This window comes from Pleurodeles waltl, chromosome 9 (genome assembly GCF_031143425.1).
Source record: "Pleurodeles waltl isolate 20211129_DDA chromosome 9, aPleWal1.hap1.20221129, whole genome shotgun sequence".
NCBI lineage: Eukaryota > Metazoa > Chordata > Amphibia > Caudata > Salamandridae > Pleurodeles > Pleurodeles waltl.
Genome location: NC_090448.1, coordinates 1,097,757,544 through 1,097,783,037, shown reverse-complemented (window position 1 = coordinate 1,097,783,037; position 25,494 = coordinate 1,097,757,544). Strand labels below are relative to the sequence as shown.

The 25,494-nt window shown below is 40.9% G+C and overlaps 1 protein-coding gene across 3 annotated transcripts in view; it reads right to left on the bottom strand.

The window, feature by feature from the left end:
- Positions 1–5,223: 5,223 nt before the first annotated feature.
- The window catches only part of NDUFAF1 (NADH:ubiquinone oxidoreductase complex assembly factor 1), a 124,475-nt gene continuing 104,204 nt past the window's right edge, over positions 5,224–25,494 (bottom strand). For all 3 annotated transcript variants that reach the window (XM_069208794.1, XM_069208793.1, XM_069208795.1), the window contains exon 5: positions 5,224–7,134. In XM_069208794.1, coding sequence (XP_069064895.1) covers positions 6,991–7,134 — 144 coding nt within the window. In that variant the 3' untranslated portion in view covers positions 5,224–6,990. The remainder of the gene's footprint in view (positions 7,135–25,494) is intronic.

The following is a 25,494-nucleotide window of genomic DNA, read 5'->3' as shown; positions in this document are numbered from 1 at the left end:
AGCAGGGACCCAGTGTATCTCAGTTGAAAAGTCTAAGTACCAGTGTGAGTAGAAGTGTGATGACTTTCTTCTTGACCCAATGTAGGTGTTCCCCGATTAGTTGTCATTGATCTGGTTTACTTGAGGTTTGGGTACTGGGCATTGGCACGCTATTTTATCCTGTGTGAATGTTTGCAGATTTTTGTGATTTGCTAGTTTTTACAGTTCCATCTCCTGCTCATTGTCAAGGGCCTGTTTCTGGGTACTGACCCATTGGGTAGTTGCTCCTTAGGTTGAGATGTCTGAGTGCTGAGGGGTCTGGCTGGATTTTCTGAGAAGCTGTGTAGGTATCATGTCTACGACTGTCCTTGTGAGTAGTTCATTGGGCGGTGTCCATAGGTTTAGGGCTATGGTTAGGAGTCTGTGTATGAGGCGGGTCCCTACTTTGTTGTGGTGGTGGTGGTTGGAGTCTTTGTGAAGCTGTGAGGACTGCAGGGCTGCTAACAGGTGTAGTTCTTGGAGTGGTTTTAGCAGAAATAAGGTATTGTTTAGTGTCTGGCTGGAAACTATGTGAAGCTGTGAGGCCTGCAGGGCTACTTGTGTTACTGGATGTAGTTCTTTGAGCGGTGTTATTGGATTAAAGTAGTCATTTGGAGTAGGGATAAGAGATGGGTGACAAGGAGGGTTTGCTGGGGCAGCCTCTTGCCTTTTCAGGTTGCTGAAAAGTGAGTCAAAAGCTTGTAGGTAATTTTCCACTGCTTGAATAAGGATGTTGCCATTTTTATAAACTGAGATGGTAGCTTTCGCTTTGAGTGATACTATAAGTTTTAGACCACAGGGGATGTTATGTGTGGCACTGACTGTATTGAGGGGAGTAAAATGAATTTCACCACTTTGCTGTGCATCTTGTGAAGCATATCAAATTGGTCTTAATGGTTCCTTTAGAGAAGCAACATCATCAACAACACCAACATCAAACTCCTGGAGGTCCTAGGGTTTAAAGCAATTCTGGTACTGTCCCAAGTGGGGAAAGGATTTGCCTAGGATATTCAACAAGGCTTGACCATTGGCCCTTGGTAGGCATTCACATTTTATGTTTGTAGAGGGAATGACAATTTTGTATAAGGCTCACTTGTACCAGAATAAAACAGGAAGGGCAAAAGTGACATGTACCATTCAAAGGTGCACCTTGCTCTGTCATGAAGTCTGCTCCACCTTTGTGCTAAAAAAAAAAAAAAAAAAAAAAAAAATTATCTTGACGGGATTAAAGTCAACTAAACAAGACTGCAGGTGCTAACTGTAGATAACTGTCAATAAGCAAGGTGGCCATCTACTTTTACAAGGCACTACTTGCACGATTTTGATGCAAGTCAAGCATTCCATTTCGCAAAGGCAATGTTGAAAAAAGTACAGAATTCTACAAATGTCTCTCAGACCACCTCTTCTGACTAGGAACACTGCTTTAGCAAAGTTTCAAAGATGATAAATCTGAGGTAAGTAAAGTTCTTTAGAACAATAAATCAATTACCCTTGGTAATGCCTTTTTGGAGGATATACTTTTTTGAAGATTCCTCCCCACACTCATGTCCCCTTTCTTACGAGCAATAATATATACACTGTTTCCTTTATATTCACAGCTATTCCTGGGTGCCTTTGCCTCTTTGGTGGTCAGAATTTTTTTTTTGGGGGGGGGGGGGGGGGGGGGGGCATCTAATGTCACTGGTGGGAATGCAGCCTATATGAACCCACATCAGATCCGACGGGCACCAGATGAGCTTTGATTTGTGCTGGAAACACCTCCGATCTGCTGGAAGCTACTTCTGGATCCAGCATGATGACCATAGAAACCTCAAAGATGGATATTCTGCAGGAACACTATATAACCAACAGAAACTCATTAACAAAAGTTATTGACTTACAACAGATTACTTTTGGAGGTTGCCCCTGTACACGTAAATGTGGTACTGACTTGCCTTAGAGAATGCTGCCTTGAAGAGCCTTTGGGCAACAACAAATCGCCTGAGTTGTGGGAGGGGCCTGTGAAAACGAATGTCCAATCAACTGCAGTGCCATCTCCTCTTTCTGTTTGTGCATTAAGGAATAATACGTTGTTCTGGAGCAGCAAACCAATAACGTATAGCTACTGTTGAACTTTTGCTCTTTTGCAGGGTCATCCCCAATCTTTTTGCCTCCTGCCTCCTATTTTTTCTGATCTGTTGGCTTTTGAACTCTGAGCACTTTACCACTGCTAATCAGTGCTAAAGTGCATACGCTCTCTGTGTAAATTGTATGTAACTGGTTTATCCAAGATTGGCATATATGATTTACTAGTAAGTCCCTAGTAAAGTGCAGTAGAGGTGCCAGGGCCTGTAAATCAAATGCTACTAGTGGGCCTGCAGCACTGGTTGTACCACCCACATAAGTAGCTCAGTAATCATGTCTCAGACCTGCAATGTCTGTGTGTGCAGTTTTACACTGTAAATTCGGCTTGGCAAGTGTACCCACTTGCCAGGCCTAAACCTTTCCTTTTCTTACATGTAAGGCACCCCTAAGGTAGGCCCTAGGTAGCCCCAAGGGCAGGGTGCAGTGTATGGTTAAGGTAGGACATATAGTAATGGGTTTTATATGTCCTGACAGTAAAATATTGCAAAATTATTTTTTTCACTGTGGCAAGGCCTATCCCTCTCATAGGTTAACATGGGGGCTACCTTTAAATCTAATTAAAGTGTAGATTCCATTTGGGTGCGGATGGACATGTGGAGTTTGGGGTCTCTGAGCTCACAATTTAAAAATGCATCTTTTAGTAAAGTTGATTTTAAGATAGTGTGTTTGAAAATGCCATTTTTAGAAAGTGAGCATTTTCTTGCTTAAACCATTTCTGTGACTCCGCCTGTTTGTGGATTCCCTGTCTGGGTCAGTTTGACAGTTGGGCTGGTTGCACCTCTCACTAGACAGTGACACAAAGGGAGCTGGGGTGTAGCATGCATATCCTGATGAGCCATCTGTGCTAGGAGGGAGGGGAGGAGTGGTCACTCACACCTGCCTGCCCTCACACAATGCAGTCTCCAACCCCCTGGTGAGTGTCTGGGGCCTGGCCTGGGCAAGGCGGGATTTCACAATCAAGAGAGGCTTTGCTTTGAAGTAGGCCTACTTCAAAGTAGAAAATGGGTATAAGAAGGGCACCCAAAACCACAGAACACTTCTGGAAACCAAGAGGAACCTCTGCCTGGAGAAGAGCTGAAGAGCTGAGGAAGAAGAGCTGCCCTGCCTGTGACTGTGATTTGTGGAGCTATCCTGCAGTTTCTGCTTCTGCCAGAGTAAGAGGGCAAAGACTGTTTGTGTGCCTTCCATCTTGTGAAGATCTCCAAGGGCTTGATTTAGAGCTTGCCTCCTATTTGAAGTCTCAGGGGCAGCAAAGGTTTCTCTCTGCCGACACCTGGAGTCTCTGGAGAGACTCCTACTCTGCCAAGTGGTGCCCATCCAGTTCCTGGGACCCTAAAAGGAGAAGCTGGCAGCCCAAGAGGAAGAAATCCACGCACAGAACGCTGTGCGGGGAAAAGATAGATGCGGCTGAAACATCGACGCGCCGCCAGCTTCGCAGCTGTAAATTGATGCTCGCCTGCAACAAGACACAAAGATCAACACACGTAGCTGGAGAAACGACGAGCAGCATCGCTCACGGAGGCTGGTGAGATCGCAACCTGCGCTGCATGGTTTTCAGATCATCATGCGGCTGGATTCGCAACACAAGTACCGCTGGGGGGTGTAAAAACAAAGCAAGGCCTGCTCAGATCCGAGAGTGCTGAAGGGATCGACGCATCGCTCTCCTGTGGAGGGAAGAAACGACACGCCCAACGAAAGGAGAAACAACAGAAGGTCTCGCTCAGGAGTGAAATTGACGCATCGAAAGTCCTTTTTGACGCACACTTGCCTGTGTGGGGTTATTTTTGACGCACCCAAGGTACATTTTCGCTAACAGTGTTAGTGTGTGTTTAAGACCACATGAAGACTCTTTTTGCTTTTTAATTGATAACTTGACTTGTGTATTGTGGATTTTTGTCGTTCTGGTATTGTTTTGCTTAGATAAATATTTCCTATTTTTCTAAACCTGTGTCGTGTCATTTTGTAGTGTTTTCATTAAGTTACTGCGTGTGTTGGTACAAATACTTTACCCATAGCACTCTGAAGTTAAGCCTGCTGCTCGTGCTAAGCTACCAAGGGGGTAAGCAAGGGTTAGCTGAGGGTGATTCTCTTTTACCCTGACTAGAGTGAGGGGCCTTGCTTGGACAGGGGGAAACCTGACTGCCAACCAAAGACCCCATTTCTAACAGCCACCAAAATAAAAAAAACAATGACAAAAAGGCGAAATCTAGTCTATTTCGCAACCAGGATTTTCCTTTCCAAACAATTTAGGCATTAAAATTGTTTCTTATAAGCAGATTGCCACTTTTTGCTTTAAATACCTACATTAGCATTTCTATGTTTAGGGCAGATTTAGCATTTTACTGCATCTCAGCAATTAACCTGATACTGCTAATATATCATGGTACTGCTAATACAACATAAAATGCTCACACGCTTAATACCACTTTAAAATGTTTAAATAAATTGCAATCAAATAAAAACAAACATTCTCAAAAACTACCCTTTCCTGGTCTTCAATATGTATTTAGAGAAAGGCTTAAAGTATGTGCAAAAAACGGTTGGTATATGTCTGTTAGTTAACCAAAACCAATACAGCAGGTGAACATTTGATGTAAAAAAATAAATAAAAAAATAATAAAATAAAACCCACACAAAGACTTAAACAGAGTAGGCGGACTGATCGGGTTATTTATTATTATTCTGTGTCCAGGTCTTTCTAGTCACATTCCCTACACCATGACTTACCTTCTAACCTCAGAGACACCGTTTGCCTAGCCCAACCTAAATATTATGTTCTCAACATTACGTCCAATATCTATAGGCCCCTAAAAGAGGAACTTGCAGTGATTGCTTCCTGCAACAATTAAACCAAGTCTAAAAACGGGAACGAATCAACAAATGAATAATAACAAGGGAGGCAGAAGTTACAGGACTGTGACGAGGAAGACCAAGGCTCAGAGTACTGACGATTACCAGTAAGTAACCGGGACATTGCCTCCTCATCAGTCTTCCTGGTATAGTTCTTTCATCATGAGGAAATAAGCAGAGAGAACATTTGGTTTATTGCTTTATACTTCAATGAAATACAACACAATAGTATGATATATCACTCGTGAGTTTATTTCAGACAAAGGAAATCATTCTAAGTGCCATGTACTGATGAAGAGACACGAGAGCCAAAATGCTTTGTCCAAAAGAAGCTGAATCCTCTCTAATAGAGCTTAACGTAGTTGGGACCAAGGTCTCTGTTGGAATTGTTGATGATGATGTGCCAGAAAAGCTATCTGGAAACCTCTTGTCACAATACTTAGAGCCAATGCCTGCCAGGTCTTGTTGAATGGCAAAAAACATCTCCCACCTGAAGCCAAGGTGGTACAGTCATAACTTTAGAAGAGGAGAAGCTTTGAAAAAGAAGGAAGCTGAAACCTGGACTTGTCAGTAAGTCTCCCCCCCCCACCCCCAACTACTGCCCGCCCAAAAAGAATTTTAGAACAAAGAACTGCTGTTCCATCATTGCCAGTATTAACAGTCCCCTCTCATGCATCTAGTCTGCCAACATTTGAAAGTCCCATAGGAGTGATTGAAAGGGTACGGGGTGTAGGAGTTACTGCGCCCTCCTATCTTCTTATCCACATTAGATGGCAATGCATACTCAAGAGATCACAGTGCCTTGGGATGATATGCGGGTCATCAACTTGGGCACTTTAACAGTAGCTGTGAGCTCTTTGGTAAAATTCTCAAGAGTGTCACGCTAGGATAAGCAGTCCTTTCTAATGCTCAGTACTAAGTATTTCCACCAATGGATTATGGTTCCAAGCATTGGTATCCTCATCATTAGATGCTGAAAGGGATGGAGAAAACCCAAATTGTCCCCTAAATGCTGCATTACTTATGTCAGTTGCGAGCCTTGCATAAAACGACCCCGACATCCTCCTCATCAGGATACACAGGGTCACCTCTTAGCTCAATCTTAAGTGCTTTTGAAGGAACAGGTACCTCTCTTGCCCTAAAGGCTGCCTCCACAGCGACCTTAATCATATGCTGCAAGGCATCCATAGTTGGGACAAGGTTTGAAGGAACAGAATCTTCTTCAGGAGGGGTGGCATCAGCTAGGCTCTTTTTCGAGCTGCCTGAATTCTCCATTATTGAAGATTAACCAGCAGTTTCCCCCTTTGTGCTGGTTAATAAGACAATGAAACCTCAAGGCTCGGGAGAGTACACGAGCGCCATTTTGGCGCTGGGCTGGCAAAACTATTAATAAAAATGCAATCTTTATCTGTTACTCAAAACCGAAAATCCTGCAATCAAGAGGAATAATAAAACCTCTCTTAAATGAATATCCTGCATTACTCTTGACATGACCGCTTAGCAAGCCATGGAAACAAGAGCTATCCGTACAGTGTGCTTAGCATGACAGTAACCTATTTAAAACCAGGCCATTAAAGCAGACTTTTGTAAAGAGATTGCAGCTCAGTTAACAAAAAAGGTTAAATACTAAGGAAAAAGAATATAAAGTAATCCTACCCAAGGCTGGGATGGCAAACAATTGATCAGGACAGAGGAAAACAATAGAAAGTGGTCACTGTGAGTTACACTTTTACAGACCTATGCGTATTTGGTGCCATGTTTGTTGTACAGTTTTAGGTTGGGTTAGGTATACAATACCTGCGAAGGCAGAAGGTAACTTGTTTAAAGACTGCAATAAGATTCCATGCTTTCAAATGATTCGAAAAATCAATCATGAAGTAAATTCCCTGTGACGTACTGTCAGAGCAAACAGAAATGATGGAAAATAATCTCAATGTAATTTCAAAAGTCCCTTGTTTGCACAGGAAGGGTCAAATAACAAGAACTGTAGTTTAACGATCATTTTGAGATAGGACTTCTCTTGTAGGCCTCGTAGGCAAATTCTTCTGTGTGCGCTCGGTCATTGCACAAACCAATGAAGTCGATTTCGAGCTGAAATGGGCCATTCACCTGGTCCCCAAGAGTGAATCCAACTGTGTTCACCTGGGATAAAAAATAAAATAAAATAAAACACAATTACAAGTTATGATATCTTTAAACTTGCAAAAATGTTATCCTTGTATTTATCAGAAGTCGTTAATCGAATACACGGAGACGCTGCCACTAGAGTAAGGTTTATTCACAGTTAATACTAGAACAGGGCAAAAAAGCAGAAAAACAAATATATTATATATATATATTTAGATATATATCTGTATATGTGATGTAGGTTAGGGTACTCTGTGCAACTCACTGCTCATTTATTGAACTTGTCAAGGACCACATGCCACTAAAGTACAGCAGACAAGCACATTCTAGACTAGCAGAGGCCTCAAAATTGGAAATATTAAAAAATACATAAATGCTCTTTAAAGACCTCACTTACAACATTAAATATTTCATGTGTAATGATTAAATAAATACTTTTTTAAGCATTTCTAAATGTGCTCTTCAGTATATATGTCCTGATCCGGTTGTACCTGTTTTGTAAGTACACTTACTCTTCAAGAAATAAGGAGTATAAGGCAGTACACATATAGGAAGGGCAGGTGTAGACTAGTTTATTTTTTGAGATCTCACAGACACAGGAAACCTTAACCAAGATTGAGGGGCCAATGAGAAGGTTGAATACCCAGAGACTAGGTGAATACAAGTGGAAGATGGATAACTGAGATGGGTTGTTAATATTTTTATGCGCTTAAAACACAAGAGACAAAGAAGGTACATAAAATATTAAATATAATATGTACTATGGAAAATCTGCATACACTGAATGAAAAAGAAAAGAAGAGTGAGGTTATTTCCTTTTACAAAACAGGCATGCTGAGATATTTAATTATTGGAAAAAGTATATTACATTGTCTGAGTTTTCATTTTCTACATAATACAACCCCCCAAAAAATGAAAAATGCTGTATTATAAATTAACTGTGGTGATAAGAGAACAGATCTCTTGCCAGTATCTCCATGATGAGTAGGTGTTTAACAATTTAACAAGAACATTTTCTGCACAATGAAGAGGTAGTGTCTGGACAAATGAACTGGGGTGCCTGTGCACCCTTGTCGTGGGGAGTTTGTCTCTTATATTCTATTCTAGTAGCTTAGTTCTGCTAACATGATCAGTTTGCTAATTTTCACACCTGTGATGTGAATAAATGCAATGATATTCTACAAACAATAAGAAACTAAAAAATTATAATTGTATACTAAAGTGGGCCCTTTGCTAATCACAGAAAAGAGTATTGTATTTAAAATTCAAGCAGTCTTCACTTTGGTGTAGTTTTTATGTACTTTTTGTACAAAAACTACATATTGTGTAAATACTGAAATGTCCTGCATCTGCAGACTCTGCTGATTCCAGGTGATAATATTGAAATTGTGATCTCAAAATGTAAAGCGAAGTCTGGTTGCCACAAGTGAATGATTTAAATATACTCTTTTAGGGCAGATTAAACAAAATATTCTCATGAGCTACCAGTCACCTCCTAAAATGATGATTATTAAAAGATATGTTAGACCCGGAACCTCCACACAGGAAATTTGATTTTAATGAACATATTTTGGGGAGTTTTTTCCCCTAAGGCCATCCCACGTTAAAAAAGAAAGGAAGTATATAATTTATTTAGGGGGTGGCTTGGTGTTGTACAAGATGGTGGTGGAAGAGCTGTGGATTGGGTAGCATCTTTTGAAGTGTGTGGCATCCTTTTCTCGTCATATTTTCCCCAGGAAGTGTCAGCCACTTTTCTGAGAACGTGTTCTTTGTAGCTGTGAAGCAGTTGTTGACCTAAATTTGTTACATATCACGTCACCCCATTTTTATTCTTCATGATGGTAGCTATTTTGTTTTGCAGTCTCTGCTGTCTCGTTAGCTGCATATATGTGTGCTGCTTTATTTTTTTGCATGGAATTAGTTACCTGCTGCATTGTTCCTGGAAATCCTGCTTTAGGCAACTTTATTAAGGCACTAAGGTTGTTATTTTTTCGATGCTACTTCTGCTTTAATGGATGTCCATTAAACTCCTGTAGAATTTAGGAGTATTAGAACTCCTGTAGAATTAGGTCTGGCTCTAAATCTTGAAAGTTCTACACTTTTCATGGGCACAACAACGAGATTTACTGGTTCTCATAGGCCTGGTTTCTCCTGCAATCAGTAGTGACATTTCATCAGTGGACTTCCTCTTCAATATTCAGGAGATATGGATCTGCCACTCTTATTAAATTAAATGTTCCTGTCTCTACATTTCAGAACCTGGTCTCCACTCTTCCAATATTAGCTCCTCAAAAACAAGAGATACCACTGTTTTGTTGTCTGCTAAGAGTGAGAAAGGACTCACCTTTACCTACTAAAAATGTGAATGGTGATGGACAATTACCTTTCTTAAATCTTAGTTCTCAAAGCTTTTAGGCGGTTCAGAGGTTCTTCACCTCAATATTAAAAAGATCCCACAGATTTGGCAGAAAAGTAGTAAATTCTGAAACTGTATCCAAACTGGGAAGCATTACCATTCCTTTAAAAAGTCCTTTTGGTAGTCTAAATGGAAGAAAACAGTTTTTTTTGGAATAGAAGCAAAGTCTCCAGTAAACAAAATGTAGCCAAATCAACTGTAGCAAGGAGACATTTTTCAGATTGAACTACAGCCTTAAAAGAACTGGATGTGAGATACAGGCTTGTTCATCCCTTGTTATTTATGGTCACTCAAAGGCAACATTATATTTTACAAGAACCAGTCAAAGCTGAAATCTTGAAATGATTGCTTTGTTTACTTGTTGCAGGTTGTATTAGGTTTATATGATTCATGTTTAAATTCAGCAGTTTCCTTGTCTTTTAATCATGTTTATTTTTTTTCTTTCGTCTAGGATTATTTGTATCAATGTCCTCACTTTAAGCCTCTTTTTTTTTCTCTCCTTGAATGGGGGTCATTTTATTAAAGCTGACTATTCATGGTGTTCATCATTCACCATACTCTTGTTAAATTTCTAGGTATGTTTATGAGTTTCTTTCCTCTGTTTGCCTTTTGCTTGGTGCCCTGCATTGAAGAGGAGTTATTAACTCAGTTTTTTAGGTTTTTCTTTTAACTTTCCTTTTAATCTAATTTATATATTTTCTTCTTTTGTTGCAGGATTCATATCGCTTCACGGAATGTTAAGAGTGTTAGTAACCCTACTAAATAGCACAGTTCTAGCACATCTATGTAATTATCCCTCTCAGACTGTTTTACTCAAGAAAACTCACTTAACAGCTACAGAGGTTGATAAACGAAAGAGGTCATGTGTGTGGAAAGTTGTTATTTCACTGGCATAAAACAAAAAAAACAGCTAGTGTTATCTTGTATCACAAATCCCTTCGGGTAGATGTTACTTATTTATTTATAACTTGATGACATTTCATTAATGATTCGGACTTAATTTTTCGTCAAAGAAGCGGAAGGCCTCTGAAACAAAATCCAAGTAAGTTCTTCAGAACGTTGAAAATGTTTCAAGGCAAATATTTTGCCTCTAAATGGCAAGATTTAAACAAGGCTAGCTTTATTTTGGACTCCTCCTGAAATTCCAATCGCCACTAATTCCAGGTCCCAAAAGATCCCCATCCCTTTTGGAGTCCCCCATGGTTCCATAGCGTCCCTGATCATCTTCAACTTCTACTTGAAGCTGCTTGGTGCTCTACTCACAAATTCACCAATATGCTGATGATACACAATCCTACTAGAAAGTTGCCTCAGCTTCAGACATTCAACACCTCATACACTGCCTACATATAATCCAGACATAGATGTCCAACGTCTACCTGAACCAAACAACTAAGACAGAATTCCTGTTATTTGCCAAGAATAATGAGCAAGGAACAGTAGTAAACTAGCTCAATGAGAGGAATCTTAAACTCCTATTTTCTCTAAATGCCAAGTCACTTGGGGCCAGATGTATCAGGGGGTATTGCCCATTCTGTGTCTATGGTAAAATGTGTTCATACATATGGCTGCTGGATTCACTCTGGGCACAAACCTCACCCTCAAGGAACTGCCCTCTTGCCACCCAGCATATCATCAACAAAACTTATGTCTGCCGAATGCCATAAAAGACCAATAATAAGTGACCAAAATGACAATAGTGTATCACAAAACAAAAAACACAAATGCGTAATGTGTAATACAATATATCCATTGATCAATAAGAAAGGAAAAACAATATCACAATATGGCAACAGCTATAAAGATATCAGGTTGGAATACACATTACACAATAAATATGTTATTTTAAACAACAGATTCAGAATAAAAACATAATGCCCAGTATTCCAATATGGCACCAGGCATAAAGGAATCAAAGTGACAAGTGCATGGCGCAAAGAATGCAGCTGGCATGTCATATTCAGTCCAAGTCAGGTTGGAATACACTTAACACAATAAATATATCATTATCAAAAACAAGTCCAGAATAAAAACAAATTTAAGACGTGAGCGATATAAAGATGATGCTTCATATCACCGTAAAACATGATCATTACGTTGCAAACCAAGGCACCCAGCACATATTCAAACTCTGCTGCAGCATTTACAAAACCATCATGGCCAGCACCCCCACTTATCTTGCAGAAAAAAACCTCTGGTGGTTCTCGGTGCACCTGCAGCCACGACAACATAAAACTGCAGACTAAAAATTGTAAACAAATAAATAAAAATAAAAATGAAAAAAAAAAGCCCAATGCAGCAGGCCTTTTACATTTAGGGGCCTAGATGTGGAACAATATCCTCTTAGCCATAAGGACTGCTCCAACTCTGCTCAATCTTTTCTTTAACGAACACTACATCATAATTCCATAAAATCCAACATCTAATTACCCCTCCTATCAGTCACTGACTTTATGCTTGCCTTTGAACATGCATAGCACTCCACTGCCTTTTGGCTAGGTTTGTGCTACAGAAATAACACATACATACAAAAATTAGACAAGAACTCATTTATTTATTTCATTGTGATAAGGAGTGTAGATCCAGAACTGTTAGCTATTAAATCATTTAGGAAGTTGACAGTTTTTTGAAGCTATCTAAATACAAACTAAATTTAGATACGTTTGGAATTGTTCCTCGGAAGTAATTCTGTACTAAGGATATATGTAATACATTTGATTTAGTTTGAACAAAATAGGTTTGCTCTATGGTTTACTAGCATCATTAATGTTGATTTCCATAAGAAGAGAATATTTACTCTGTTCATGAAATGATCACCATTTTTTTCTCTTGGTGGGGAAGATTAAACACAATTGTGATGAGTATTGTTGACTTATCATTTTTAGTTTTTCACCCAAAGTGGTAAGAAACCTAGAATTGGTTCTAACAAACAAAGTCACAAAGGTCAAACTGTTTGAGTCTACTTTCTAATATAATAAAAATAATCAGCTTAATACTAGATGGATTGTTTTTTGGAAGAGTTGGATGCGGAAGGACTGTTACATCTCATCTTTATTAAGAAAGGGTGTTGATTTTTTTCTGATTTACATTACAATTTAGTGTGTGTGTATATATATATTATATATATATTTGAAATTATGTTTATGGTAGGCAGTTAGGTTCCCTCAGTTAACTCCCACTCACCCCCTTGGTAGCTTGGCACGAGCAGGCGGCCTTAACTCAGAGACAATGTATAAAATATTTCTACCAACACACACAGTAATACAGTGAACAACTACAAAAGGGCACCACACAGGTTTAGAAAAAGCTAAATATTTTATCTAAATAAACAAGACCAAATACAATAAAAATCCACAATACACCATTACAAATATGATCTTAGCACTTAAAAACACAAAAAAGTGCCTTAAGGCACAAATGCTGCAATCTGATGTTAAGCAGTGTAGTGCGGAGTAGTTTCCTAAAATGCAACACCACTGATGCCGTTTACAGAGTCGTGCAGACACCCAGGTACAGAACCTTCGTAAAACAAGTAGAATACAGGCGGTGCACAGAGTCGGGGAGCGAGGCGTCGCTGGATCCGACGTGGCGTCGGTTTCGGTGCTATGGGGAAGAAGAGCAGAGGAGTCTTGCAGCAGCGTCGGGTCCTTACTGCAGAGCGGTGGAGGTGAGGCGGCATTGGTTGCGAGGCGTTGGTCTCCTTAGTTCCGGCAGAGACGAAGTCACAATGCTGCAGGGCGATGACGTCACAGGGCAACAGGTGCTGCAATAGCGTTGGATGTCACGGATGTTGGACTTACAACACTCCGATCTCAGCGAGGTCGTGCGGGATCAGAAGCGGCGCAAGGCCTGCTTGGAGTCCTTGCGGTTGTCGCACTTGTGCAAGGTCGACGGCTTTGGGGCAGTCAGCGTCATGATTTCCGTGCAGTGGCGTCCTTAGCGAAGTCGCATGGCGTTGTTAGATCGGTTTTTCTCCAGAAATTCACTTCCAGGGGCCCAGGAACTGGAATAGCACTCTCTGGCAAGCTAGAATCCACAGCATGCAGACTCAAAACTGGGTGATGACGCCTTTGCTGTCCCTGAGCCTTCAAAACAAGAGGAAAGTTCTACTCCAAGCCCTTGGAGATACCTCTCAAGCAGGAATGCACAACAAAGTACAGTCTTTGTCCCCTTTCACAGGCAGAAGCAGCAATTGCAGGATAGCCCAACAAAGCACAGTCACAGGCAGGGGCAGCAGTTCTCAGCTTTTCAGCTCTTCTCCTTGGCAGAGGTTCCTCTTGATTCCAGACGTGATCTTGAGGTGATATAAAAATCTGGGGATTTAGGTTCACTACTTATACCCTTTTCTGCCTTTGAAGTAAGCAAACTTGAAAGGAAAGTCTCGGTTGTTCACAAGATCCTGCCTTGTCCAGGCCAGACCCCAGACACACACCAGTGGGTTGGAGACTGCACTGTGTGAGGGCAGGCACAGCCCATTCAGGTGTAATTGACCATTCCTCCCTCCACTCTAGGCCAGATGGCTCCTCAGGATATGCAGGCTACATCCCAGCTCCCTTTACGTCACTGTATAGACGGATTCACAAACAACCCAACTGTCAGTTTGACTCTGACAGGGAATCCACAAACAGGCAGTCATAGAATGGTTAAAGCAAGAAAATTTTCACTTTATAAAAGTGGCATTTTCAAACTAACAATCTAAAAACAACTTTACCAAAAAATGTATTTTTAAATTGTGAGTTCAGAGACACCAAACACCATATTTCTATCTGCTCTCAAAGGTAATCAGCACTAAGAATATTCAAAGGCAGCCCCCATGTTAACCGATGAGAGAGATAGGCCTTGCAATGGTGAAAACTAAATACAGAAGTATTTCACTGTTAGGATATGTAAAACACATCAGTACATGTCCCACCTTTAACATACGCTGCAACCTGTCCATGGGGCTACCTAGGGCCTACCTTAGGGGTGCCTCACATGTATAAAAAGGGACGATTTGGGCCTGGCAAGTGGGTACACTTGGCAGGTTGGATTGGCAGTGCAAGTCTGCACACACACATGCAGTGGCAGGTCTGAGCCATATTTATAGGGCTTCAAATGTTGGGGGTACAACCAAGGCTGCAAGCCCACTAGCAGCATTTGAATACAGGCCAAGGGTACTTCTAGTGCACTTTACTAGGGACTTACTAGTAAACCCAATATGCCAATCATGGAAAAACCAATCACCAGTACAATTTACACAGAGAGCATATGCACTTTAGCACTGGTTAGTAGTGGTAAAGTGCCCAGAGAGTCATAAGGCCAACAGAAAGCTGTCAGAAAAAATAAGAGGAAGGAGGCAACAAGTTTGGAAATTATCCTGCAAGCTCGTAGGCCCTCCAAGAAATGTAAAAAAATGCATTTGTGCAACAGAGGAGCAGGAGAGGTGGGAATAATGAGTGGAGCAGTGGTGCCTATAATAGAAATAATGCAATATTGAGGCGAATGTATAATGGAGGATGAAAGGCAGCAGAAGTGGGAGATAGCAAAATGGAGCATAGTGGAAAGGTTTGGCAGGGAAGAAGAGCACGAGCAAAAGAGCAACACTCAGGAGAGAGAGAGCGCAACTTAGAGCATGAGGAGGGAGAATAGAAGCACAGGAGAGTTAGAAAATACGAATGAATAGGCTCATGAAGTGCTTAACAAAAATGAAAAAAAGTAGTTCCCTAAAAGTAAGCAGTGGAAGGTTACAAGTCGCCGATCAAAAGGATGGTAAAGAGCCTATGCTCCAGTGGAGGGACAAATGGAAGAAGATGAAGCAAGGTCACTGGATAAGAACCAAGCAAAAGAGTGACAAGGCCAACCAAAGGAAGCAACGGACAGGCTCTAAGATCACTTTAAGTTCCTAGTGTAGCCTGCGAAATCTATTTCACAAGCAGACTGCTAAAAGAAGTCCGTTAGGGGAAATTAAAAACTGAGCTTGTTTGGTCACAGCTTATTATAGTTTTACATACAGTAATGTTATTTACAGGTCTGTTCAAGGTGTTGAGGTCTCAAACACCTCAACTACAGTTTTCCTGCATTTTTATAGTTAATTTTATCTCTTAGACAACTTGTTTATTTTCTGTAGTTGAACGTTTACCCCATTAGCTATGCATGTTTGTCATATCGGCACTAGTATTTTATTTATTTTCACACTCTGTCTTTAGTTTTCCCTCTACTTTTTTCCTCTCATCTCTTCATTCTTTGGTTATATTATAGGAGATAAAGCATCCCCTTTTCAATTTACTGTTTTACATCACCATATAGCTGCATGCTCTCTGGTTTGGTTACATCAATATTGTTTTTAATATATTTATATCATTAAACAAAATACTTGATATAGGAATAAATGGCCAAAGGAATCTCTGGATTTGCTTTTATGATTCAGACTTCTGGTCAGCTACGGCCATGTGTAGCTGAACAGCTGTGTTTTGTGGTGTCTTCAATCCCTAACGCTACTTTAGAGCATAGCTGCTAGAAGTAGTAGTGCGGGGAGTGCTGTAACATTCGCAAAATAAATCATGCTGGAGTACAGCAATAAGATGTGATATATGTTGTTTTTTAATCTTGTCACAGAAGTCAAATGGCATGTGATATCTTCTGACAAATTGTTGCTGATTATTTTTCCATGGAGATCGGAGTTTACTTTTCTTTTTCTGACTACAGAGTGAGAGATTTTGCATAGCAAATTATGGGACAATCTTACTGGGGTCCAGAAGTGTCTAAGGTAGGCTGTAGGATGGAATTACGTTTTATAAACACAACAAAACTTAAATACAAGTAAATGAACTGTACACATTTTTAACAATCGGCAGTTAAGAAAGCACAAGTGAAGCACATTCCTTTGTAATTCTGAATTTTGATGTGAAATTTTAATGTGATCAAAACAAAGCAAGATACTTTATGTGGTGATGCACAAATTATAAATATTTGCTGAAACCAGATTTCCATACATTATCTTTCTTGTACTGTATCGTTTTATCAGTAAAACTGCATGTCTGTGCAAACTTAGTGGTAAATTTGAAAGAAAATGGGCTATCTGTAAATGAAAAGGTACGACACCATGCTTTGGAAATGTATTGGCAAGGGTGTGCTCTAACATGCACCATCAGTTACATACCACAAACTTACCACTCTCATACTAAACAGTAGTGGCTCTTTTACTACAGTTAATTGTTGTGACACTTGGACTTTTCACAATCCCCATGGTTTCAATAGATGTACCATTGATGGCAACACCCACACCCTGAAAATTGTTCCAGCAGCACTGCCTTACAGCCTCCATGTAATTCTACTGCCACATATATTTCCAACACATCAATGCAACCTAACCTGGAAATTCCTGTGAAGAACAAAGATTCACAATCTATGACAGTGGTCCGGGGTCACCTGGGGGTCCGCAAAGCCTCCTCAGGGGGCCAGCAACTGCTTAGAAAATTAATACTAACCAATTAATAAAGTGTGTATAAATAAAATGGATACAATGTATAACTGACAAATTTAAAAACGTACTGTAAATATCAAGGAATTTGGAAGAGGAGGCTAAAAATCTAAGTAGAATCCTCAGAATGATTTGTGGGAGCAGTGCAGGAGCATCAAACAGAATATAGTATGGATGATGTGTGGCTTCAATTGAATTTAGAATATCTCCAACCTTCCTATTAAGATTTTTATTATTTTTACTTTATTTGTTTGCAAATAAAATGAAATGTGTTATAATTTGTGTATGTGCTTGATGGAATGCCTGTTTCTGTATTTTTTATGTTTTGTTTTGCGGTTCACATCATAGACAGTGTTTAGGTCGAGGTCTCCGAATTCCAGTAATCCTTACGGGGTATGGCGGGCAGTCCCAGAATCCAATAATGATTCAGTGGGGGTCCCCTGGTTGGATTAAAGATAAAGTGGGTGTCCACAGAAGTCAAATGGTTGGGAACCACTGGTTCATGGATTTAGCTGTCAGTGGCTGTGAAAGCGTCTATTTCTAAACCTCTAGCTACTGCTAGAATTCTTCATTGACAGCACTCTGCTGCCGCCTTGATGCCACCTGGGGGTAAAATCGTTTCCGGCTGATTCATTGTGAGCAATATCTGTACTGCAACCAGGCTGCTCCCTGTGTTACTCACCCAAATCCAACCAGCCGTACCTTTATCTACCTTGTCCTTCACTTGATTGCCTTAAGCAATTCCGCGGGTGCCACATGTGCAGATTTACTGTTGCCATTACAATTGGGGGACAGGGAGAGCCAGGAACCTCGTATTCCTCTGGGCATTTTGGACGAGTTGTGCTGTCCCTGGTACTACACACCCTCATTGGTGGCCTAAGGGTGGGTGGGTCTAGGGAAGGATTTATGTGGGCATAAATTGTGGGATGGTCTCTTTGGCAGTCGTCATAATCACGGGCAGGTCAGTCAGGGAATAATCCTGTAAATTTGAAAGGGGTGGGGGCAGAGAAAAAGATGGGTATTCTAGTTAGAAAGATAGGGTGCTGCCACCACTAAACCTGCTTCAAAAGGAAATTGGGGGGGGGGGGGGGGGGGGGAGAGGGGGAGAAGGTGGAATGACTTAATAAGGCTGGGGTTTTAGAGTAGACGTGGGTGGGTTAAAAAGACCAAAGCAGGTTTCTGCAGATGGGTGGCTGCATTGGTAATAACTTGTTCTCCGCTTGTCCAAATATTTATTAAAATTAAGCAAAAATCAGACCCACTAGTGTGTAGTACACTCAAAGCATCGCCAGGAACCTACGTACAACTGGATATTGCTGTCAAGGAAAACTGTTAAGAAGTCCACAGCAGCTCACGAGCTGCAGCAAAACTATACCAACAAGACAGCTCCTTCATGGAGTGTGGGAAAAGCAAGGGGTGGTGCCTATGATGCCTCAAGCTGGTGCAGTTACAGGGACTGAACACGATATGGCGTTTACCCTGCCAACGGCCGATAGCGCCTTTCGTGCTAGAGTAAGAACCACTGGCAGCTCCTAATGTGGCGGCATCCATCAGCATTTCCAAAGAACTGGTTGTTTTATCGGACTCTAAACACGCAGAACCAATTTTGATACTGTTGCCAGTTTTTCAGCACATGAAGTGAGCCTCATACAAAATAGGCCACTTGTTTCACCTAAAACAAGTGATGCACAGACAGGTGGCACCTGTCATTAATTAAGTGCAGAGGGGGACAATAATAAAGTGACCCCTACTACAGTACACAGGTTTGCCTTTAGTGAGCATAGTGAGGTGCCTGTGGAGGTAACTATAGGTCCCACAGGGGGCAGTTTCAGGGTAAATATACAGCAGGAAAGTAGGTATGAGTATCCGGGGCGTTTTATAGTGAAGCGAGGAGGCATCCTGGGGTGGCTGGAGTGGTCACCGGTTGCGGCACACCATTCAGGCCCAGGGGGGTTTGAGTAGCATGGCCTCTCTTAGGCTGACTGAGGTCAGCGACTGTATCCTGCCCCTGTTCATATCCAGGGTGACCCTCCTGACCTCAGTGCATCAACGATTGAAACAGGAGTTGGAGAAATATCCAGTACTAATGCTGAGTAAGTATGTTGGTGGATGCATTGCAGGATACGAGTGACGTCCTTTCAGATTATGGTGATGAGCAGGATTCCTTGGAAAAGGGTGAAATTGTTGATGATCCTGGAGGACTGAACAAGGACGGGTGGTGTTGAAGCTACAGAGTAGGCGACTAAGTCTTTATGGGTTTATTTAGAGCCTTAATTAGGCAGACGTGGAGGGAAAAGGATAATAAAGTTACTTCTTTTGAACAGGTCACGGCTTCTGGAAGTTTATTCCCTGTGTCCCAGTTTGAAGCCAATCTTAACAACTGATTTGAAACAGGTAGGCTTCCTGCAGAAGACAGATGATAAAGATGTCACAAAGCTCCTGTTATATTCAGGATTGGTGAGAGATACCATTCTTAATGCAGAAAGTGAGCCACAAATTCAAGGTGTGAAAATATTTAAGAAACCGGGAAATAGATGGGGATACCCTGCAAGTCACATTCTAGGTTTTCTGAAGCATTATGGTGGACTAAAGTCAAACCAAGTTAAATGGGGGCAGCAGGAAGGCCCTACTAGTAATAGATTAGTTATGGAAAACAGGGTAGGCAGGATTGAGGTTACTATCCCTTCAAAGGATAAGAACGAATATGGGGTGGAATTTCATCTCAACCTAACAGGGACGATTGTTTGAGGGGGGTGGGGGCGGCCCATGATTTAAGTGAGGTGGCTTAGGAGCAGGCCTCTGCACAGCATCAGTTTGCTCTCTTGGAACATATATGGGCTACGTAGTGCAAGGAAACAGCAAGTGGTTGATGGAATTTTAAGGCAGTACTCTGTTCTGTTTTCAGGAGACTTGGCTGTGCAGAGAACCCCTACCGTTAGATGGTTTTATGGGGATTTATCATGCGGCCACAGAAAATAATGTAGGCCGGGCCTCTGGGGGATTGTTAACTTTGGTCTCAACCCAAATTGCCCACAAGGTATGGCAGATTAATACAATGCTGGATGTAGGTAGGAGAAAGAAATATATGATAATTTTAAATGTATATATAAATGTGTATGGTAGCACTGATTATATCGGGCAGATTGAATAGTTTAAGAATGATGTTATTGCCATAGATGAATTATACCCTCACACCATGACTATTAAGATGGGAGATTTTAATCATAAACTGCTTTCTGAGGTGATGGATGGAAAGTACGGGGAGTGCCTCGCTGCTTTTAATATACAACCTATTTGTATGCCACATAATGTGGCAACTGGGAAGGTTATTGCTTTATTAGATTTCCTTTTGTCAAATGGATTAGTGAGTTTAAATGGTCGTGTGTCCACAGATATCCCAGGTAGAAAAACGTTTAAACAAGGCAATCAGATGTGCCCAATCGATTATGTGTTTGTATCGATGTGGGCCTTTGCGCTGGTGATGAACTTTGAGGTCTTGTGGGTGAAGGGGGGTGATCATTATCTGTTAAGAACTATTATCCAAATGGATATTGCCCTAAGACAGAGGAGGGACCTAATGTTGAACACCAATTGCTTAAAACGTTTACGAATAGGGCTCTCAGAAAAACACCTACATTTACTGAAAGAAATGCAGTGCAATTATAGTGCTATAGATAATGGGGAGGTTCCCTTAGATCCTTTAGTCGAGTATGAGAAGGTAATAAATAAGGTGGTCGCTTCCATTACTCCAGAAGTCAGGAATTTTAATATCAGTTACTCTCAAAATAAAGCTAGGAAGCGTGACACAAATAACTTGTTCTATAAAGAATGTAAGTATTAAAATGTAACATTAGGAAATTGGAATGGTACCAAAGGCGTGTAAGAAACAGATTGGTGACGACAGCTGTATAGTTTAGAAAGGGAACTTAGAATTTTGGTAGCACAAAAGAAAAGGGAATCAAAAGCAAAATGTTGGGATGTGATGTTAAAAACTATAGAATCTAACAATGCTAGGAAATTTTGGAGATAAGTGCAGTGTGGGACAGGTATGTCTCAAACGCGGACCATGGGACAGGTGGGAGAGGACGTGTGGGTAAATTTTTTTAGAAGAGACATACAATCATGGTGTTTCGGGAGAGCAGGGGTGCACCATCTTCAGTATTGAGAAGGAAACAAAGATGGGTTTTACTAAGTTAGTAATTAAGGAAACTATCGAAAGGATAAAACTCACAAGGGCGGCTGGCCCTGATAATGTGCCTGCAGTTGTAATAAAAATGAATACTGCATGGTGGGCCAAGCTGTTTCACTTTGAATTCTAGGAAATCCTGGCAACGGGGAGATTGCCGGAGAGTTGGAAAGGGGCTGTGATAATTCCCAAAAAGGTGTTTATTCTCTTCCAGGAAACTATAGGCAAATTAACTTGCTGGATATAGGTGTCAAGATTTTTTCCAAGATATTATCGAAGATAATTAAAGAGTGGGCGGATGCAAATTCTATCATACCTCTGGAGCAGAACAGGAGGACGCTCCTTATCCTACCTCACTGCCACCACCTGGAACTTTATACCCATCCACATCAGACAAACCACCTCCCTCCCCAGCTTCACAAAGGAACTGAAGACATGGCTTTTTTAATCCACTTCTGGTAAATGCTACCCCCCCGTGCCTTGAGACCCTAACGGGTGAGTGGCTGCACTTTATAAACCCTGACTGATTGATTGAGCAAGGTGGTTTTAAGGAGAGCCACTCAACCATTGATCACTGTTTTAGCTTTTGGGCCATTGCAAAGAAATCTACAGAGCACAGGGGCACTTTATTGTTTTGTTGATTTTAGATGGGCGTTCGATTCGGTTGGTCGGGTACTGCAGTGGGAGGTATTAAAGGGATATGGAATACCAAAAGATTTGCTTTTAATTCTTAAGGAACTGTACAAGGACAACTGGGCCCATGTGGAGCTGGATAGTGTGGGCTTACTTTCAAGGAAAATCAGCTTAAGTAATGGCCTCAGGCAGGGATGTGTGCTGGCCCCTACCTTGTTTTCTCTGTTTCTTGCCGACTTATCCGAAGTCTTAAGTTTGCCAAATGCTTTCAGTCCCAAAATGAATGGCAGAAATATTAGTTGTCTTTTGTATGCGGACGATTTGGTGATTTTTGATCAAACGGGAATTAGACTGCAAAGAAAACTGAATATATTTCGGGATTATTGCATGAGGAAAAAAATGAAAATTAATATGGAAAAGATGAAAGTGCTCAAAATAGGGAAGCAAGGGGAGAGTATGAGTTGGACAACTCCTAATGCAAAAACAGAGAGTGAGCAAATATAAATATCTAGGGGTATGGTTTTCACGGAGTTCAGGTTGGAAGGCCACCTCGCCTCCTCGCAAGATAAAGCACTGGTGTCAATAGCGGGCCTAAGGAGATTTGATAAACGATATGGGGGCCCCTCTCTCCGACCTATCAAGCTATGGTAAGACCGCAATTTATGTATGGAGCAGAGGTGATGGGCAAAAGGGGTAAGACGAGACGGGATTTGAAAGAAGGAAAGTGTCTGAAAAGGCTACTTGGCTTCCTCACCTCGACCATGGCGCAAGCAATTTGAATAGAGACAGGTTTATTAGGGTGGACACAAACCACTTGTGCAGAGATGTTAAAATTCTGGATAAGAACGGATAGCGTGGAAATACTGAAAATCTCCCAGTTATGTAAAAAGGAGATAATGCAAAGTGAATTAACTTGGGCATGGGGGGGTTAGAGGAAGAATTCTGGCTTGCGCCAAGTTACTAAATATACAGGTAACAAGGGGGATAGATGAGATGGGTGTGAGTAAAGAAAAGTATAAAAGCCTATTAAAACAGGCATCCAGAGCTGAATATCTCTTGTATGTGAGTAATAAAAGATCTGTTTCTCATTTGCTAAATTCCTGGGACAATGATGGAATCTTCCCCTATTAGGAAAAGATTCCAAACATTAAGATGCATCACAGCATAGTACGGTTTCGCTGTAGAATAAATGTAGTCTTTAGGTCAGGCAACCAGGAAGGTCTGCAAAATGAACAGAAAATTTGTCAATTACTAGATTGAGGACGAATAATTACCTTACATAGAAGGGTGTATTTATATAATTACAACATCTTTTATTAGATTTATGATCTAGTGTTTAATTGTGTACAGTGGATTTTTATGTGATTAGATATTTTACTAATGTTTAAAAAGGCTATGGCCTAAATAAACATGTTTTTTTGTTGTTAAATTTTCTCTAAGAATATTTAGTGCAAACCACGAGAACATTTGCTGTACAGTAATTTGTCTTTTAGATGTTCTCATAATACATGAAAATATACTGATTTCTTATTTATAACAGACAGTGGCCTGGTGATAGTTTTTATTCCTTACCTTGGCAACTTACAGAATATGTAGAAGAATAACAGGACTGTTTTATGTGACCTAGGACTCTTAATTGATTATGAAATATTGACAAGTTTTATCATCTTAGATTTTCAGTGTTAATGTTTACTTGTTGTTTATAGTTGGTAAATGCACTGTGTATTTTGATATAATTCTTTGTGTACTTTTAGGGCATTAATGCAGACTAAAGTAAAACTTTTTGACAAGACTGGCAAAATCCATATGTTATACGAGAATTCAAGGGAGTATGGCAAGCCATTAGAGGCTCTTCAGGTGAGCCGGAGTAATTGGGAGTGCCTGTGACCCCAGACAAAAGACAGAAGGCCCTTTGAATCAAATTCAATGCCCAAAAGAACGAGTTACTTACCTTCGGTAACGACTTTTCTGGTGGATACATTAGCTACCTGTGGATTCCTCACCCAATGAATACTCCCATGGCGCCAGCATTCGAAGGAAATCTTCTTACTAGTCTCTGCACGTCGACGAGGACGTCACTCTAGCCCACGCGACGCCGTCTGACGTCATACAGGCAATAAGAGGTCCTCGACGACGTGCGGACGTCAGTACCAATCATTTTTTACGTGCATGAGAACAACCAGGCAATGCAATGAAAGAGCAACGCAACATCCCATTACATTGTAAAAATACACAACATTGCATGAGTAACTGTAAATCTTTTATATATATATATATAACTCTCTCTTTTTAAAATATATATACACATCAAGTATATACACAAAGATATATACATATATACATATATATAAATACAGGGAGTGCAGAATTATTAGGCAAATTAGTATTTTGACCACATCATCCTCTTTATGCATGTTGTCTTACTCCAAGCTGTATAGGCTCGAAAGCCTACTACCAATTAAGCATATTAGGTGATGTGCATCTCTGTAATGAGAAGGGGTGTGGTCTAATGACATCAACACCCTATATCAGGTGTGCATAATTATTAGGCAACTTCCTTTCCTTTGGCAAAATGGGTCAAAAGAAGGACTTGACAGGCTCAGAAAAGTAAAAAATAGTGAGATATCTTGCAGAGGGATGCAGCACTCTTAAAATTGCAAAGCTTCTGAAGCGTGATCATCGAACAATCAAGCGTTTCATTCAAAATAGTCAACAGGGTCGCAAGAAGCGTGTGGAAAAACCAAGGCGCAAAATAACTGCCCATGAACTGAGAAAAGTCAAGCGTGCAGCTGCCACAATGCCACTTGCCACCAGTTTGGCCATATTTCAGAGCTGCAACATCACTGGAGTGCCCAAAAGCACAAGGTGTGCAATACTCAGAGACATGGCCAAGGTAAGAAAGGCTGAAAGACGACCACCACTGAACAAGACACACAAGCTGAAACGTGAAGACTGGGCCAAGAAATATCTCAAGACTGATTTTTATAAGGTTTTATGGACTGATGAAATGAGAGTGAGTCTTGATGGGCCAGATGGATGGGCCCGTGGCTGGATTGGTAAAGGGCAGAGAGCTCCAGTCCGACTCAGACGCCAGCAAGGTGGAGGTGGAGTACTGGTTTGGGCTGGTATCATCAAAGATGAGCTTGTGGGGCCTTTTCGGGTTGAGGATGGAGTCAAGCTCAACTCCCAGCCCTACTGCCAGTTCCTGGAAGACACCTTCTTCAAGCAGTGGTACAGGAAGAAGTCTGCATCCTTCAAGAAAAACATGATTTTCATGCAGGACAATGCTCCATCACACGCGTCCAAGTACTCCACAGCGTGGCTGGCAAGAAAGGGTATAAAAGAAGGAAATCTAATGACATGGCCTCCTTGTTCACCTGATCTGAACCCCATTGAGAACCTGTGGTCCATCATCAAATGTGAGATTTACAAGGAGGGAAAACAGTATACCTCTCTGAACAGTGTCTGGGAGGCTGTGGTTGCTGCTGCACGCAATGTTGATGGTGAACAGATCAAAACACTGACAGAATCCATGGATGGCAGGCTTTTGAGTGTCCTTGCAAAGAAAGGTGGCTATATTGGTCACTGATTTGTTTTTGTTTTGTTTTTGAATGTCAGAAATGTATATTTGTGAATGTTGAGATGTTATATTGGTTTCACTGGTAATGATAAATAATTGAA